The following is a 16,919-nucleotide window of genomic DNA, read 5'->3' on the forward strand; positions in this document are numbered from 1 at the left end:
ATGATAAACTGGCCAGTTAACAATGTGTTAAAAGGCCAATGTACTATGGTTATGTCATGTATTGTCAGTGGTGGAATGTTACTCAAGTACTTAGGTACAAATATAAGATATTTATACTTTACTTGAGTCTTTATTTTCATGCCCCTTTCTACTTTTACTCCACTAGATTTGAGGTACAAGTATTGTACTTTTTAATTCAACATTATTTATCTGAAAGCTACTTACTAGTTACTTTACAAATTAAGGTGTTTGCAAAATAGGTGTCCAGTTCATAAGGGGTGCTCAATAGCAAATGGCAGTATGGACAAAAAAAATGCAGGCGTGTATTTGTGTAGTGACTGTATGATGTCAACATGAACTCTAGACATTTTACTCTCTGTTTCTTTGATTTGCATTACAGGAAACGTTTGAAAAACCAAATGCAAATTAGTTGAAGGTCAAATTCTAGTTTCTGTTTACAACATAATGACACATTAATTACAACAACTGAATAGTCTGCATTCTCAGTCCGCACTGTTCATAACCCTGTAACCCTTACACAGAACATTTCCTCAAACAAACTTCACCCGTGTGGAAGACAGCCAAAACAGTAAAAGTGGAGAAGGAGGGAAGGAGTGGTTAGTGTTGGTATTTATTTACTGTCTTTGTGTGGAGAGACTCACACATTCACTATGTCGCTCTCTCTGCTGCTGCTGCTGCTGCCTATCTGCAGCGCCCAGGCTACTAGTTTTTATGGGACAGTGATGACTTACTACCCAAAAAATGCTAACACAGATGGATCTGTCACGGTAAGTACAGTTTCCTTCTAATTCAATAATCCCCTGTTGATAATTTATGTTAAGTGAAATAACTTTGCATAACTAAGTTTAACGGTTAGGAATGAAAATGAACAGAAAGTAAAAAGTGATCAGTAACAGTATTTGTTGGTATTTGTTGTTTTGTCAGTATTTGTGCAGTAAATTCTGCATTTTAAGTCCTTAGAACAATGCAACAAAGGGGATTCTTTATATATCTTTTTAAATAAACTGTACAATGATACCATAAAAATACCTTTCCATGAGGTTCTTGTTGGGTCTGTATGGAACCTGGACCATGTAAAAATAAACCTAAAGCAAGATAGATTTTTTGGAAGACTTTGAAGTCTTTCCTTTTTGTCTCCTGGATGTTGCCATTAATGCCATAACACCTGTTCACTGCTCCACAGGTGGTCCTACGCTATAAGCTAAGCTTCAGCACTTGCCAAGAGAATGCCTCGTGGACCTGCGGCAGTGGTGATTGTGGGAATGAGAGTTCTTTAGTGCTAAACATTGTGGACCAGGAGAGCAGTGGAGAGTGGTGTCAGAGAGAGGGAACCATGACTCGCCAGGTTCCTAGCAACGCTCCATTTCAGCTGCGGTGAGTGCACCATGACAATGCAAATAAATCTCACGGAGGGTCACAATTATCATTTCGTAATACTCACTGAAAGGTAAAAACATCAAAACCTCTTCAAAAATGTCAACAGTTTAGCTAAAGGTTTTTTTAGGCCCTGGAAAGAAAATCTCCGTAATCGCTACCAATCAATGAATAATGAATTCATTTAAATTAAGCTTTTTTTTTTTTTTTTATATATATATATAAATGTTATCAAGTGCGGATTGAAGTGTAGCTTTAATACCTTGCAAGTTAACTGTACACAACTATAGATACCTATGCATACAGTACATACAGTACATATAGTACATACATACATACATGTATTCCGTGCACCACAGTAAAAACTGACTTTCTCATTAACTTTGAAGGTTAGACGGGGTTAACTGGACAAATAACATACAGAACATCCTTCCCTGGAGGGCTGTGACTCTGGTGGAACTAAGGAACCGGTCGGACATCGGCCGAGCCAACACATCACCCCAGACCACCATCCTGCCAGATCTGAGGTCAGCCTCCTCATTGTTTCTGTTTATTTTTGTTAGTTATTATTAGGGTGACCAGACGTCCTGGTTTGACCGGGACAGTCCTGATTTAACCGGGACAGTCCCGATTCTGAGTTGCGTGTTCCAACAAAAGCCTGTCGGGACGCTAAAATGTCCCGGTTTACACCAACCACTATGAAATTGCCCCAGTTTTCAGCGATTACATAGCCGACGTGGTCTTATTATAGCCCGATCATTAACTAAACCCATGTAGAAAGACGAATAAAGCATCCAGTGTATGATTTTAACAATGTGTGTGTGTGTGTGTGTGTGTGTGTGTGTGTGTGTGTGTGTGTGTGTGTGTGTGTATGTGCTTGTCAGTCAATCGTAGCGGTCTGCGTAATCTGTGCAGCGTTACAATATATATTTGTAAACATTGTCGTAATACCTCTCCTTATCTGTCTCGTTTTAACCAGTCCCTCCAGGTCCGCTGGAAAGTCAGCGGACGAGCGCTGGGTGGAAATGTTCGTGCATTTCAAAACGCAGGGAGATTCCGTTCAAAAATGTAGGTCTCCTTTGTCAGTTCGCCATGTGTCTAGTATCTACCGGGTATAAATGCTCCCGTTGAGCGTATCTTTTCGCTCATGAACAACACATGGACTGACAAGAGGAACCGTATGACCATTCCCACCTTAAAGACACTACTTGTCACACGGGCCAATTTTGCTGAAACCTGTGCACAATTTCACAGTAGGCTTTCAGCCAACATATTAATTCTTGAACAGATTCACTCCTCTAACAAATATACGGAATGAATGTTTCCAATAGGGAAGCTATCTGCTCTATCAAATGAGATTACATTTGTGTGTGTGTGTTTGTGTGTGTGTGTGTGTGTGTGTGTGTGTGTGTGTGTGTGTGTGTGTGTGTGTGTGTGTGTGTTTGTTGTTGGTTAGAATAACACTGGTAACACTTTACGATAAGGGTACATGAATTGTCATGAATTCATGCATGAATTAATTGATGTAGGCTATGTATTATTATGCATTATGTAATTAATGATTTATGTGTTACTGCATTCCTTAATATCCCATGAATCATCAGGAATTGACGTGTTCATAGTCTGTCATTCGTGACCTCATACATGAACAACACAACGAAAGCATTAGGAGCATAAGCATGAATTATGATTCATAAGATATAAAGGAATGAAGTAATGCACAAATCATGAATTCATAATTCATGTACCCTTACCAAGTCATGCCATAACTTTAGTTCAAGCCTGTGGCAGCAGTTCCAAATAATTTGTTTAGTGCCATGCAATGAAAAATACCTTTTCACAAAGTTTTTCATAAGTTCAGTGGGTGCATTTTCCAAAAGAATGCTTTAATTCTGAAAAATAAGGTTGGTCCCACACGAAACTCACTCAATGTCTTTTAATATTTCTTAGATATGGAGGCTACATACCAAGAAAATTCATAAATATTAACTGAGATACCCCATTATGTTGTGAGCAGTAGGCCTACGTGTGCTGTTGGCAAAATTGTGTCTAATCTGTCTGTGTCTATGTCTGACCTGGGCTGGGCTGGCACGAGCACTACGGTCACGTGCAAAGTGTCCCGGTTTTAGTTCCGGGAAACCTGGTCACCCTAGTTATTATACATCTTACGTATTTTAAACCATTTTGTGTGTCACAACACGTTTCAAAGAAAACCTTCAGACTCAGCGTGAATTGTATTTATTAAGTTTGCTTCCCTCAATTTAAACTTGTTAAGCTCAGAATGGTTTTTTAATGGCTTCTTTGTGGGTAAACACCTTTAAAGATTGATCAGGTTCACGATTAAATTCATTAAGATCAGCGGTAACCTTCTTTGAGGAACAAGTGAGCCACGTTACATGCAGTATCTAATTCCAACTCAATAAAACTAATCTGACATTTTACAGGTGCCTTAGTCTAGATGAAACTGGCTACCTGGCTTGTGGTTTACATGGTTCATTAATGCAAGATTGCACATTGTTTCTTTCTGTCAGAGTTCCTTCAAACTGTCAGAGAGATTTCAACTTGTTGGCATTTGACCCTGACGGAGATGATGTTAGATGCAGATATGGAAACACAGCACTGTTTGAGTGTGACTCCTGCACACCCGCGTCTGTTCTCAGTGCCTCGTCAGTGAGTAGCCAAAGTAAACATACAGTGATGCTTGAAATTGACTCCATTATAATCCAGTATGTAAGTGAGTAAAGTCGCTACGAAACACATACAGTTCTGTGGTTCAGTTCATACTTGCAAAACAGGAAACAAATAGTTGTCATACACAGAAGTAAATCTGATCTGTTGATTCTATCAAAAGGTGTGCCAAAGGACTCAACATTGGGAGCACTTCACTTCCTTCTATGCAAATTATTTACCATCAGTTTCCAATAAGTGTTGTTTTCAACTTTATGCTGATAATATGTCATATACACATTTAAACCTGATTTACTACAAATTCAAGCTTCTTTTCAGTCCGATTTCAACCTCTTACAAGATTGGCTTTTACATAATCAACTTTTGCTCAACAAAACAAAGTCCTATATTATGATATTTGGTACCAGACAGAAACTCAAATCCAAACCTGGTCCCTGTGCAATAACATTTAATGACGGCACTACTCTGTATAAAGTTAATAAAATGTCTTGGTGTATGGCTTGATTATGAACTCTCATTCAAATCATGGTACATTGTATATTGCTCTCACAATATATTGTACCGTTTACCTCAAATTACGGAGTTCGGCAGTTTGCTCCAGCTCTATTAGTATGTCTCTTGTGTTACGAACGAAAACATTTGGCAAATAAGCTTTTAAATTTAAAGCCCCAGCAGACTGGAATAATGTACTTGTTGCTATAAGATCCATTTCAATACTTGGTATGTTTAAGCATGCCCTGTCTTCTCACTTAAAGAGGGACTGCAATTATTGTCAATGAAGCTGTCGCTGTTTGTACCTACTGTTTCTATCTAATGGTTATACCTGATTGTATTTGGTGATCCACTCACACTCTTCTGTTAATCTACAGTATCATTGACCAATTTGGCCACCTAGTGGTTGTAATGTTTTGATGAGTTAATGTACAGTACGTGGGTTTTTGTACGTGGGAGGTTGGGACCCCCTCGAAAACAAGATGATACATCTCAAGGGGTTTGTCCTTATAAACAAACTTGGAAAATGAAGATAGAGTAAAGATTTTCTTTCTAGCCTTGTAGCCTAACTTTAATTCCAAACTGCATATTTTGACCTCACGTCCCTTTTTGTTCTCTTGCAGTCCTGTACTCTGTCATTCAGCACCACCCTGAGCAGTAACGAAGGTGCGTACGTCATACAGCTGGTGATGGAGGACTTTCCCAGGCAGAATATCACCCTGACTCAAACCGACGGGTCACAGACGATCATAACTACCAACAATGCTATCAGCAAAATACCTGTCCAGTTTGCTTTAAGGGGTAAGAGTGTATATAATCAAAGTTATCTGGCAGTCATTATAATCTTATAAGGTATTTAATAATGTCCATGATGGATTGGATGCTTCCTCTGCTAGCACTAGTTACTGTTTGAAAACTGCAGATAAGACCCCTAAGTTATAGTACCAACATTTGATTCGATGATTTTTGTCTAGTCTTTATGTGAAATTTTTAAAATGTATTAGATCCAGCACTGTAAACATCTAGCAAGTTTGTTCCAAATGGTATAATAGATGTCAAGATTTTTCACAGAATAGGTGAAAGTCTTGACCTACTGGTAGCACTATAGGACATATGGTGGGGTCAAAAAAAGCCTTAAGAAATAATAATCACAATTGTCTGGACATCATTTTACGGCAATAAAACACTTTTCTGTTCTAGTCTGGTGGTGAACATATGGATGGACGAACCAACAACAAAACGTTTTGCTTTTCTTTATTGTTCCAGTGGACCCTGCAGTGCCATCTTGCACAGCAGGACTCTATCTGCCCAAATTCCTGCCTCCAACCCCAGCTAACAGAGCTCAGCTATACACTTCTGTCAATCAGACCTTGGAAATCAACATTAGTGCAGAGGCAGATTTCTCCACGTAAGTCCAACAATTATTTATTTTTTTAAAGAACGTACATATGAATGTACATGCAAATGTTCTCTGGTTAGATAAGAAAAACTAATCTAATACCAGGCACAAATGGTTTTCATGCCAAGGTTTTTAGGTGCACAAGCAATCTATTGTGTTGTGTAACACTGATGAACAAGACAGGTTTGACAAGAGTGCAACAGGTGCAACAGAACCAACTCTATAGTGCTGTTAGGATATACACAGTGTATTTCAGCATTTCAATAATGTCGTGACGGAAAAAGTTTTGCTCCATTTTTGGGTAGGGTAGTTTTAAAAATGATTTAACCTGCCAAACCAGTTCTTCTTCTGTTTTAAAGAATTTCTGAGCTGCTGTTCAGTGGACCAAACAACATAGTCCAGACTACATCAGGAACAGGACAGTACACCCTGAGATGGACGCCCTCTGAACAAGAAGATGGAGAAAGCCACCCGATCTGCTTTGTTGTCCAGGCAGTTTCCAAGTCAGTCACTTGTCCCATGAACCTTACCCTATAGCAATGTATATGGAAAACTATGATCTGGGTTTCTTATAGCAAAGGTGTTTTACCCTATTAATGCATACCAAAATATTATATTGTCAGTATAAATATAATGTAAGAAAGGAGTTGTGGGAATAAATGGTGTCCTAAATTTCTTAAAAGAGAATGTGGAATGTTATCAGTTGCACCATTTGTTTTAAGTTTGACTTTTTCTTTAAAAATCCACTTTTGACATTACTTCACATTTTCGGAAAACAGGTACATTCACTTTCTTGCACAGAGTTTAATGAGAAGACCATTTCACTCTCATCATCTCTGTACAGATGAATACAGAAGTCAGCTATCTTAGCTTAGCATAAAGACTGGAAACAGGTGGAACTGGCTCTGTCTGTAGATGGAAAAAATTGACCTACCAGCACCTTTAAAGCTCATTAATTAAAAATAAAAATATAAAAACATTATATCTTGTATGTGTAACTCGTACAAAAACAATGCGTAAAAATGTAGTAGTGGTTTTGCAGGGGTTAATGTTAACCCACATATTATAGCCTTGTATATTGGTGCTTAAAAACCTTTAAATCTAACTATGCAAATAAGAATCTCTGCAAGAATGCTGAAATATTCCTTTAAAATGGATGGGAGCTTGAGCAAGAAAGGCATCGAACTTTGTGAATCAGCTACTATATTGATTTATCTCAACAGTTCGACCAAGTATCACTCTGAGCTCCGATGTGTCATTCTGAGTGTTGGATACGGTGTGTGGAAACCTTCCTTGTTTTTTAAGTGTTTGAAATTTCATTATTGATTTCCTTGATTGATAAAGTTCACATGTAATCTATATTCCATTTACAGTATGTATTCACTTATATTTACAGACCCAACAGTGACCATTTGTCCAACAACTATACCAGTAGTTACAACCACTATAACTATACCAACCACACAAAGCACAACCATCTCGACAACTACCCCATTGACAACAACAGCCATCACTACGCCACCTACAACAACCACACAGACAACAACCACAGATCCCCCAATAACTATGTCATTAACCACAACAACCATCAGTACGCCACCTACAACAACTACACAGACAACGACCACGGATCCCCCAACAACCACCCCATTAACCACAACAACGATCGCAACAATAACTACTCAATTGACCACACCAACCATCACTACACTACCTACAACCACACAAACAACAACCACAGATCCCACAACCACAACAACCATCCATACAACTACCCCATTAACCATAACAACCACCTCGACAACTACCCCATTGACAACAACAGCCATCACTACGCCACCTACAACAACCATCCAGACAACTACCCCATTAACCACAACAACCATATCGACAACTACCCCATTGACAGCAGCAGCCATCACTACGCCACCTACAACAACCACACAGACAACAACCACAGATCCCCCAACAACTACGTCATTAACCCCAACAACCATCATCACGCCACCTACAATAACCACACAAACAACAACCACAAATCCCCCAACAACTACCCCATTAACCACAACAACCATCAGTACACCACCTACAACAACCACACAAACAATAACCACGGATCCCCCAACAACTACCCCATTAACCACAACAACGATTGCAACAGTAACTACCCCATTGACCACACCAACCATCACTACACTACCTACAACCACACAAACAACAACCACAGATCCCACAACCACAACAACCATCCATACAACTACCCCATTAACCATAACAACCATCTCAACAACTACCCCATTGACAACAACAGCCATCACTACGCCACCTACAACAACCACACAGACAACAACCACAGATCCCCCAATAACTATGTCATTAACCACAACGACCATCAGTACGCCACCTACAACAACCACACAAACAACAACCACAGATCCCCCAACAACCACTCCATTAACCACAACGATCACAACAGTAACTACCCCAATGACCACAGAAACCATCACTACACCCCCTACAACAACCACACAAACAACAACCACAGATCCCCCAACAACTACCCCATTAACCACAACAACCATCAGTACGCCACCTACAACAACCACACAAACAATAACCACAGATCCCCCAACAACTACCCCATTAACCACAACAACCGTTACAACAACTACCCCATTAACCACAACCATCAGTACGCCACCTACAACAACTACACAGACAACGACCACGGATCCCCCAACAACTACACCATTAACCACAACAACGATTGCAACAGTAACTACCCCAATGACCACAGAAACCATCACTACGCCACCTACAACAACTACACAAACAACAACCACAGATCACCCAACAACTACTTCAATAACCACAACAACCATTGTGACAACCATCACTACACCCCCTACAACAACCACACACACAACAACCACAGATCCCCCAACAACTACCCCATTAACCACAACAACCGTTACAACAACTACCCCATTAACCACAACCATCAGTACGCCACCTACAACAACCACACAAACAATAACCACAGATCCCCCAACAACTACCCCATTAACCACAACAACGATCGCAACAATAACTACTCAATTGACCACACCAACCATCACTACACTACCTACAACCACACAAACAACAACCACATATCCCACAACCACAACAACCATCCATACTACTACCCCATTAACCATAACCATCTCGACAACTACCCCATTGACAACAACAGCCATCACTACGCCACCTACAACAACCATCCAGACAACTACCCCATTAACCACAACAACCATATCGACAACTACCCCATTGACAGCAGCAGCCATCACTACGCCACCTACAACAACCACACAGACAACAACCACAGATCCCCCAACAACTACGACATTAACCCCAACAACCATCATATGCCACCAACAATAACCACACAAACAACAACCACAGATCCCCCAACAACTACCCCATTAACCACAACAACCATCTCGACAACTACCCCAATGACCACAGAAACCATCACTACAGCCACCTACAACAACTACACAAACAACAACCACAGATTCCCCAACAACTACTTCAATAACCACAACAACCATTGCGACAACTACCATCACTACACCCCCTACAACAACCACACAAACAATAACCACAGATCCCCCAACAACTACCCCATTAACCACAACAACGAACGCAACAATAACTACTCAATTGACCACACCAACCATCACTACACTACCTACAACCACACAAACAACAACCACAGATCCCACAACCACAACAACCATCCATACAACTACCCCATTAACCATAACAGCCATCACTACGCCACCTACAACAACCACACAGACAACAACCACAGATCCCCCAACAACCACCCCATTAACCACAACGATCACAACAGTAACTACCCCAATGACCACAGAAACCATCACTACACCCCCTACAACAACCACACAAACAATAACCACAGATCCCCCAACAACTACACCATTAACCACAACAACGAACGCAACAATAACTACTCAATTGACCACACCAACCATCACTACACCACCTACAACCACACAAACAACAACCACATATCCCACAACAACCATCTCGACAACTACCCCATTGACAACAACAGCCATCACTACGCCACCTACAACAACCACACAGACAACAACCACAGATCCCCCAACAACTACGACATTAACCCCAACAACCATCATCACGCCACCTACAATAACCACACAAACAACAACCACAAATCTCCCAACAACTACACCATTAACCACAACGATCACAATAGTAACTACCCCATTGACCACAGAAACTATCACTACGCCACCTACAACAACTACACAAACAACAACCACAGATCACCCAACAACTACTTCAATAACCACAACAACCATTACAACAACTACCCCATTATATACAACAACCATCACTACACCCCCTACAACAACCACACACACAACAACCACAGATCCCCCAACAACTACCCCATTAACAACAACAACCATCCAGACAACTACCCCATTAACCACAACAACCATCTCGACAACTACCCCATTGACCACAACAGCCATCACTACGCCACCTACAACAACTACACAAACAACAACCACAGATCCCCCAACAACTACTTCAATAACCACAACAACCATTACAACAACTACCCCAATAACTACAACCATCATTACACCAACTACAACAACCACACAAACAACAACCACGATTCCTTCAACAACTACCCCATTAACTACAACAACCATCATTACACCATCTACAACACAAACTACAAACGTTCCCTCAACAACCATACCAGCTACGACCACAACCTCACCCACAACTACCCCATTAACTACAACTACATCACAAACTACAACCAACTGCCCTCCAACTATCCCACTATCTACAATCCGCACTACACTGAATTCAACTGTTCCTTCTATGCCAACTACAACAAGTCAACCACCAGTTACTACACCTACAGACACAAGTGAGTATGACAAATGTCTTTTACTTCATAATCATCTCTTTATGGACGTACTCTATACAAAGCTATGTGACGGAGCTAAGTGAGACCAATGGAATTTAAGTTGCCTTAACATAGAACACCTCGTCTTAGTCTACTCTGTATTACTCACTTTCAGCACCCTTCTTGCCTGTGTTGTAATGTTGAATCACTGTGCTTCTAGTTGTTCTTAGTTTGAGAATGAAGATTTGTTTTCCATCTCCACCGTCTGAAGACTACATCAGGAGTACCGTCATACAACAGGTCAGACTCTTCTTATTAGAAATCAAAGCATGTCAAGCGTTAGATAACTGCACCTGCTGAGGTTAGTTGCAGGTTTAAATATATGTCGGTGGTACAACAGCATTTATAATAAATAAAGGAATAAACAAAAAGTCAGCTACACTCAGAAGTACATATAATATAACAATGCTCCCACTTTACAAAGTTTCTTTTTCTTCTCCAGATTAGAGATGAACTAGTGAGACAAGGGCTGCCATCAGCTTTGATTGTACACCTTGTGAGTAGTGTGCAACAATAATTTACAACCACAGCGACCCCTGTTGATTGAATGTGAACATTTATTGACCCCTGGAAAGAAATGTTTTCAGTTGCCTGTCAAGTTCAAAATGTGTACCAATTACCATGGATGTATACTAAGAACGTAAATACTTGAATGTAAGAATGTATAAGGTTCTGGCTATGGTGTGTTTTAAAATGTTTTGCTACCTTTGATTATTTGTCCAATGTAAACTTGTTTTGTCCATTTATAATAAAGCCAACTGCAAAAACAAATTAACTTGTAAACGAACATTGCAAAAGAGCAAAAGAAAGACTTATTGTAGGACTCATGACCTCTGTGTTTCTAAAATTCAGGCTATGTCCAGGCTTTATAGATACCTGTAAGTCCTGTGGTTTGTTGGGCAGCGGTTTGGGCTGACTGCTGGCTCCTCTCCTCCGTTTCCTCAGCCCTCCATGGGTGTTGTGGGATGGTGGCGAGCGTTTAGGTGTCTGAGCGGTAGGGGACTCCTGGCCCGAGGGCCCCTGAGGACCGACAATGACCATGGAGCGTCCGTCGTCGGGACCCTGGTCCTCTGTCGGCTCCAGCATCATCATACTCTCTGTATCCTCCTCGCCCAAAGTGTCCAGAGAAATCACTACATTGATAGAAGAAATTTACTTCAGCCACCAAAAATGAGACACTAATATCACATTTTTACATACTAAATTTGATCAAGTGTTTTTCCAGGAAGGATATAGACTGCAGGACTGATTTAATAGATTTAAAATGACAAATTATATTACTTGTGACAGTGTCCAGCTCCACATTGGGGTTGTTATAGGGCAAAGTCTCCGGGTGGGGAGTAGGCTGAAACATCGGAGCCGCTCCTGCAGGAGGTATGTAGGAAACCTGCAGGGTCAGCGTGGCCTAGTGGAGTCAGAAAACGCATAGTTATATAGTTTAATCAGTGCTGGTACAAAGTATAGGCAAGAAACATGATGTTAACATGAAGTTTTAGTTTCCAAAGAGTCCACCGTGTGGAAGAAAACAAAGATAAGGATCTTATGTGCAGGTATGTGAAGTCATCCCTAAACAAGACTCAGCAGATTACTGAGTTCATTAACCATTCATTAACCAAAATGACTTGGTTAATTTTATTTTTTGTTATACTATTGTTTTATTGTGTACAATTATCTGTTACTGTTAATTATTTTACTCTCAACTGAATGTGTGGTTGTGATCATTCTTGCACATTAATTAATGTTAGTATTTTGTTTTACAAGTTGATAACCTTAAAATTAATCATTTATTATGCACAATTTGCACACCCAAATGCTGCATGCCTAGAGTTATAGCACCTTTTGTATTCCATATCATGCACTGCTGTATCAAGAATGACTGCAAACGACACTCCAAAGCGATGACATTTTCACTTTGCAAACGAACAACAGCTTGTCTTTGAGTATGAGAGAATGAGCATATCAGTGCAAATACAGAAACATTGAAACTTCATGTGCTTTTTTTATTATATAAAAGAATGTTCATGATGATTGAAATTGTATAAAAACAAATGAGGATTCATTGAGCTTAAGTTGTGTTGCAGCAGCAGAGCGCTGTAGGGTGTGTGGACCAGTAAAAGGTGCAGTTTCCTTTCGCAGGAAAAAGCAACTCAAGTGATAAGCTGTAATGTTTCTGTAAACAAAGATATCGGACTCTGCGTGTGTGCAGCAGCAACATCTTCTGATTCTGTTTAACAGGTTTATAATTTTACTGCTGAAAATGTTTTTTACATGATCACTGTTGATCATGTAATGTTTGCCTGTTAAAAATACACTTTCAAAATGTTCCAAACATTTATTCCATTTCACTTTTCACATGAGTTGCTTTGCTTTCAATATGATGGTTTATAGTGTGAGTGCTCGTGCGTGCGTGTAGCTCGTACTTCCATCTATGTGAAGACCGAATTAGAGTTTTAGATTTATGATACTGTGTATATGAGACTTTGTATTTTTCTAAGTCTATAGTTCTGACTTAGGAAAGTCCCTATTTTCAGATCCAGGACACTCAGAATGATTTATGATTTGTCATTGGTTCATGATACAATGCGACTGTAAATTAATCTGTCTGTCCGTGCGTGCGCATGTGTTTGTGTGTGTATGTGCACTCACCCCTGTGTTGTTCCTCTTAGTGTCCAGCAGGGAGACAGTGAAGGTGGCGGCCAGGTTGGGAGAGTTGAGCACGTCTCTGAGAGCCAGCCGGGTTTCCCCCAGAAACCTGAACAGACACAAAAGTACTGCATTTGGTACACAAGTACCACGTGCATTTGTACTCGTTGTATCTCACGTGTATCTCATTGTGATAAGTCATCCATATTGATATAGTCGTTTTCATGTAACAACACTTGTAAGGATGTACCAGCCACCCCACATAACAGAAACAACACTGAAATCCACTGCTGCAAGGGTTTAATATCAGGGCTTATTCTACCATATATTGTATTGTGGAAATAAGAAAATGATCATGTATATGACACAAATTTTGATAGAGACGATTCAGGTTAGTAATGTTATCTTCAAGATGGCAATTGAGCGTACAAACAAAATTCATGAAACTACTATTAACTAATACATAAACAAACACAGTTATTAAATGTATGCTTCAGCTGCAAACATGCAGTGAAATCAAACTTCTGGTAAAGCAAACAAAAGCATAGAGGTCACACTGTGGTCTGAATGTACCATGAGAGGCGGATGAATGGATCACTAAATCAATCGACACAACAGTTGGTGAATGGGTGGAAATATGAGTGAATAAATACTCTACGACCACAATGAGAGGATGACCCGATTCTTTCATGTCTGCCCCTTCCCCTCTGAAGGAACTCCGACGTGCTTGACATCTTGATGAAGCGAAACAAATCCAAAAATAACCATCTGGTGGGGACGTTTTCATAAAACAAACAAGTCTGGATCACTGTCCACACCCCTGTCTGTGCCCTGAGTTTGGTCCAATTCGTCCACCATGTCGCCGTCTCACAATGCTACAGTTCTTATCTCAATTCCTGTACTCTGAGCTATGGGAAGGACATATCAGTATTCTAAATTTATATATGATAAACAATGCAAGTGCAAATATGCAAAGAAGAATGTATGAAAATGTATTGTATGTAAAAGTATCCTTCACCTTGAATGTAACATGCTACCATATATGTATATTTTACAAACTGATATCTAGGTAATCAGCTATTGGTATTTCTTTTATTTTGATTATTATTATTTTTTGTTATATATATTTTTATGTTGCTAATTTATATAATTTCTTAAAATGCAAAAAACAAAACATATTTTCCAACTCAAGGTTTAAAAAGCGGTTAAAATATGATGTTCAGCTTTTTTTTTTGCATCATTAATGGTCTATTAAGAGGCAAAACTGTATCAAAATGAACTATCAGAAATACATAAATTGGAGTCCCCGTTAGAACAAACTAGCATTAAATTGACGGATGTAAATTTCAATTTCAGCCTTGGACTCAAGACTTTGGTTAGTTGAATTCATTAATCACTGAGGGTGTTCAGTCGGGCTCGGTCAGTGCTGAATCCAGGTAGCCTAAAGGCTCTAGAGAAAAATTCAGGCTATCACCAAAGGAATAATGATTCAGCCTCTGGGGACTACGAAGGCTTGTACAAAATGTGTTTGTTTCGTTTTTTCGTTTTCGGTGTTGAGATATTTCAGTTTTGTCCAAAGTGGTACAGCAACTGACACCACTAAAAATTCCAACTTGTGTAAAGTATAATAAGAGAGGGTATCCAAAGTCTATATTGTTATTGTGAATTGTAAGGGATGCATGAGAAACGTGTCCTTGATTCTGAACAGAAAATATCACTAACAAAAGGAAGATTTCTGTGTTAAAAAAAGATTTTGTGTAAATGATTTTGGCCGAAAGAAACGAAATCTTTGCAGGTAATTCCTGTATTTTTAATTGCAACACTTGCAAACAGTCGCACGCACGCACGCACACACACACACACACACACACACACACACACACACACACACACACACGCAAATCAGTCGTACCTGTTTCTGCCCATCTTCTCATGGTCTTTGACGACACAGTGCAGCTCTGCTCCAGAGTCCAGAGGAATCCCCTTCAGATCCCATTCAAAACCCTGACAGAGAGAGCGGAAACAACATGAAGGCAAGCATGAAAATGGTATCTTGTGAGAAGAAATCTTGACAAATAAAATGCCAACAGAAAGGGTCTTAAGGCCGCACATGGCAGTTATGATTTTACAAACCACTCTGTGAGATGGTTGGTTTGGTTAGCATCCAAAAATCTGAATCAGTTTTCATGGCCAAGTAAATGTGAACACCTACAGGGACTTTGACTCAAGCTTTTTGTTGCTCTCAAAGTACATACACAGAAATACACATAAGGCTAAAAAGAAGGACAGCGGGGCGACCTCTAGCTCACCCAGTAAGAGCGTTCGCCCCATGTTGGCTGAGTCCTGCAGTGGCGCAGGTTTCGAGTCAGACCTGCTGCCCTTTGCTGCCTGTCACCCCCCATCTCTCTTCCCCTATCCACTTTCAATAAAGGGAAAAGCCCCAAAAAAATAATCTTAAAAAAACAAGGACAGCAAAGCAAATCCTGGAATTTGTTGGAGGAAAGGTTTCATTGGCATCTAAAAGAGGTACAGGCTGCGTTTGTGAGTTTAGCCTCATCTGGTGATGCTTTTCTGCTGTCAATGTATCACTTCCTGTTGGTGTGAAGGTTTTTAGTGACGAGAATGAAGTCTGGGGGGAAATGGGTGAACATTTGGCATCCTACTTAGTAGAGTAATGAAGTCTCAGTTACAGCTCCATTTTATGATTATAAGCTGCATCTTTCAGCTTTAATATGAGTACTGTCAACCAACAGCAACAAGAACAGATTCAATGTTTTTTAACCAAATATTAGAGGCAGCATTTTACTTGTAACTGTTAGTTGTCCAAAAAAATAATATATTTGACGTTGTTTACAGAACGTAAGTTACCTCGTTCCAAACGGGGTTAGGGTTGTTCTTGATGACCTTTGTCTTCTTCTTAGACCCTGAATAAAACGGAGAAACAGGAACATTAAGAGTTAAGAAGCAAAAAAGAAAGTTCCTAACTGTACTTAATCTCGAGTCACATTTTTATGTTACCTTAACTTAGCAAACTGTTCGACAGCTAGCTAACGTTAACTAGCCAGCAGGTTAGTTAGCATCTCTAACACATTGTTTTGTTTGCTACATAGCCTCCTGGCAAAACGTAAAATGTTAGCTAGCTAAGATGCTAATAAAATGTTCAATTTAGGCTAATGGTGATTTGGTGTGTGTGTGTGTGTGTGTGTGTGTGTGTGTGTGTGTGTGTGTGTGTGTGTGCGTGCGTGCGTGTGTGTGTGTGTGTGTGTGTGTGCGTTC

At 39.9% G+C, this 16,919-nt stretch overlaps 3 protein-coding genes across 10 annotated transcripts in view; 2 read left to right on the forward strand and 1 right to left on the reverse strand.

The window, feature by feature from the left end:
- Positions 1–16,919, reverse strand: part of dysf (dysferlin, limb girdle muscular dystrophy 2B (autosomal recessive)) — a 115,748-nt gene that overhangs the window by 88,397 nt on the left and 10,432 nt on the right. For all 8 annotated transcript variants that reach the window (XM_078276215.1, XM_078276211.1, XM_078276217.1 and 5 more), the window contains exons 2-6: positions 16,512–16,567; positions 15,556–15,647; positions 13,647–13,752; positions 12,282–12,405; positions 11,877–12,133 (exon numbers count right to left, since the gene is read on the reverse strand). In XM_078276215.1, the coding sequence (XP_078132341.1) occupies positions 11,877–12,133; positions 12,282–12,405; positions 13,647–13,752; positions 15,556–15,647; positions 16,512–16,567 (635 nt within the window). The remainder of the gene's footprint in view (positions 1–11,876; positions 12,134–12,281; positions 12,406–13,646; positions 13,753–15,555; positions 15,648–16,511; positions 16,568–16,919) is intronic.
- Positions 646–7,175, forward strand: LOC144534338 (uncharacterized). Its single transcript, XM_078276219.1, has 7 exons — positions 646–788; positions 1,205–1,395; positions 1,785–1,922; positions 3,927–4,065; positions 5,199–5,376; positions 5,842–5,983; positions 6,334–7,175. Exons 1-7 carry the CDS (start codon positions 672–674, stop codon positions 6,509–6,511), a joined length of 1,083 nt encoding a protein of 360 aa, XP_078132345.1. The 5' UTR covers positions 646–671; the 3' UTR covers positions 6,512–7,175.
- LOC144534263 (uncharacterized) lies at positions 6,385–11,170 on the forward strand. The gene is made up of 4 exons (XM_078276096.1): positions 6,385–6,477; positions 7,198–7,250; positions 7,371–10,961; positions 11,116–11,170. Exons 2-4 carry the CDS (start codon positions 7,225–7,227, stop codon positions 11,168–11,170), a joined length of 3,672 nt encoding a protein of 1,223 aa, XP_078132222.1. The 5' UTR covers positions 6,385–6,477; positions 7,198–7,224.

This window comes from Sander vitreus, chromosome 19 (genome assembly GCF_031162955.1).
Source record: "Sander vitreus isolate 19-12246 chromosome 19, sanVit1, whole genome shotgun sequence".
Lineage (NCBI taxonomy): Eukaryota > Metazoa > Chordata > Actinopteri > Perciformes > Percidae > Sander > Sander vitreus.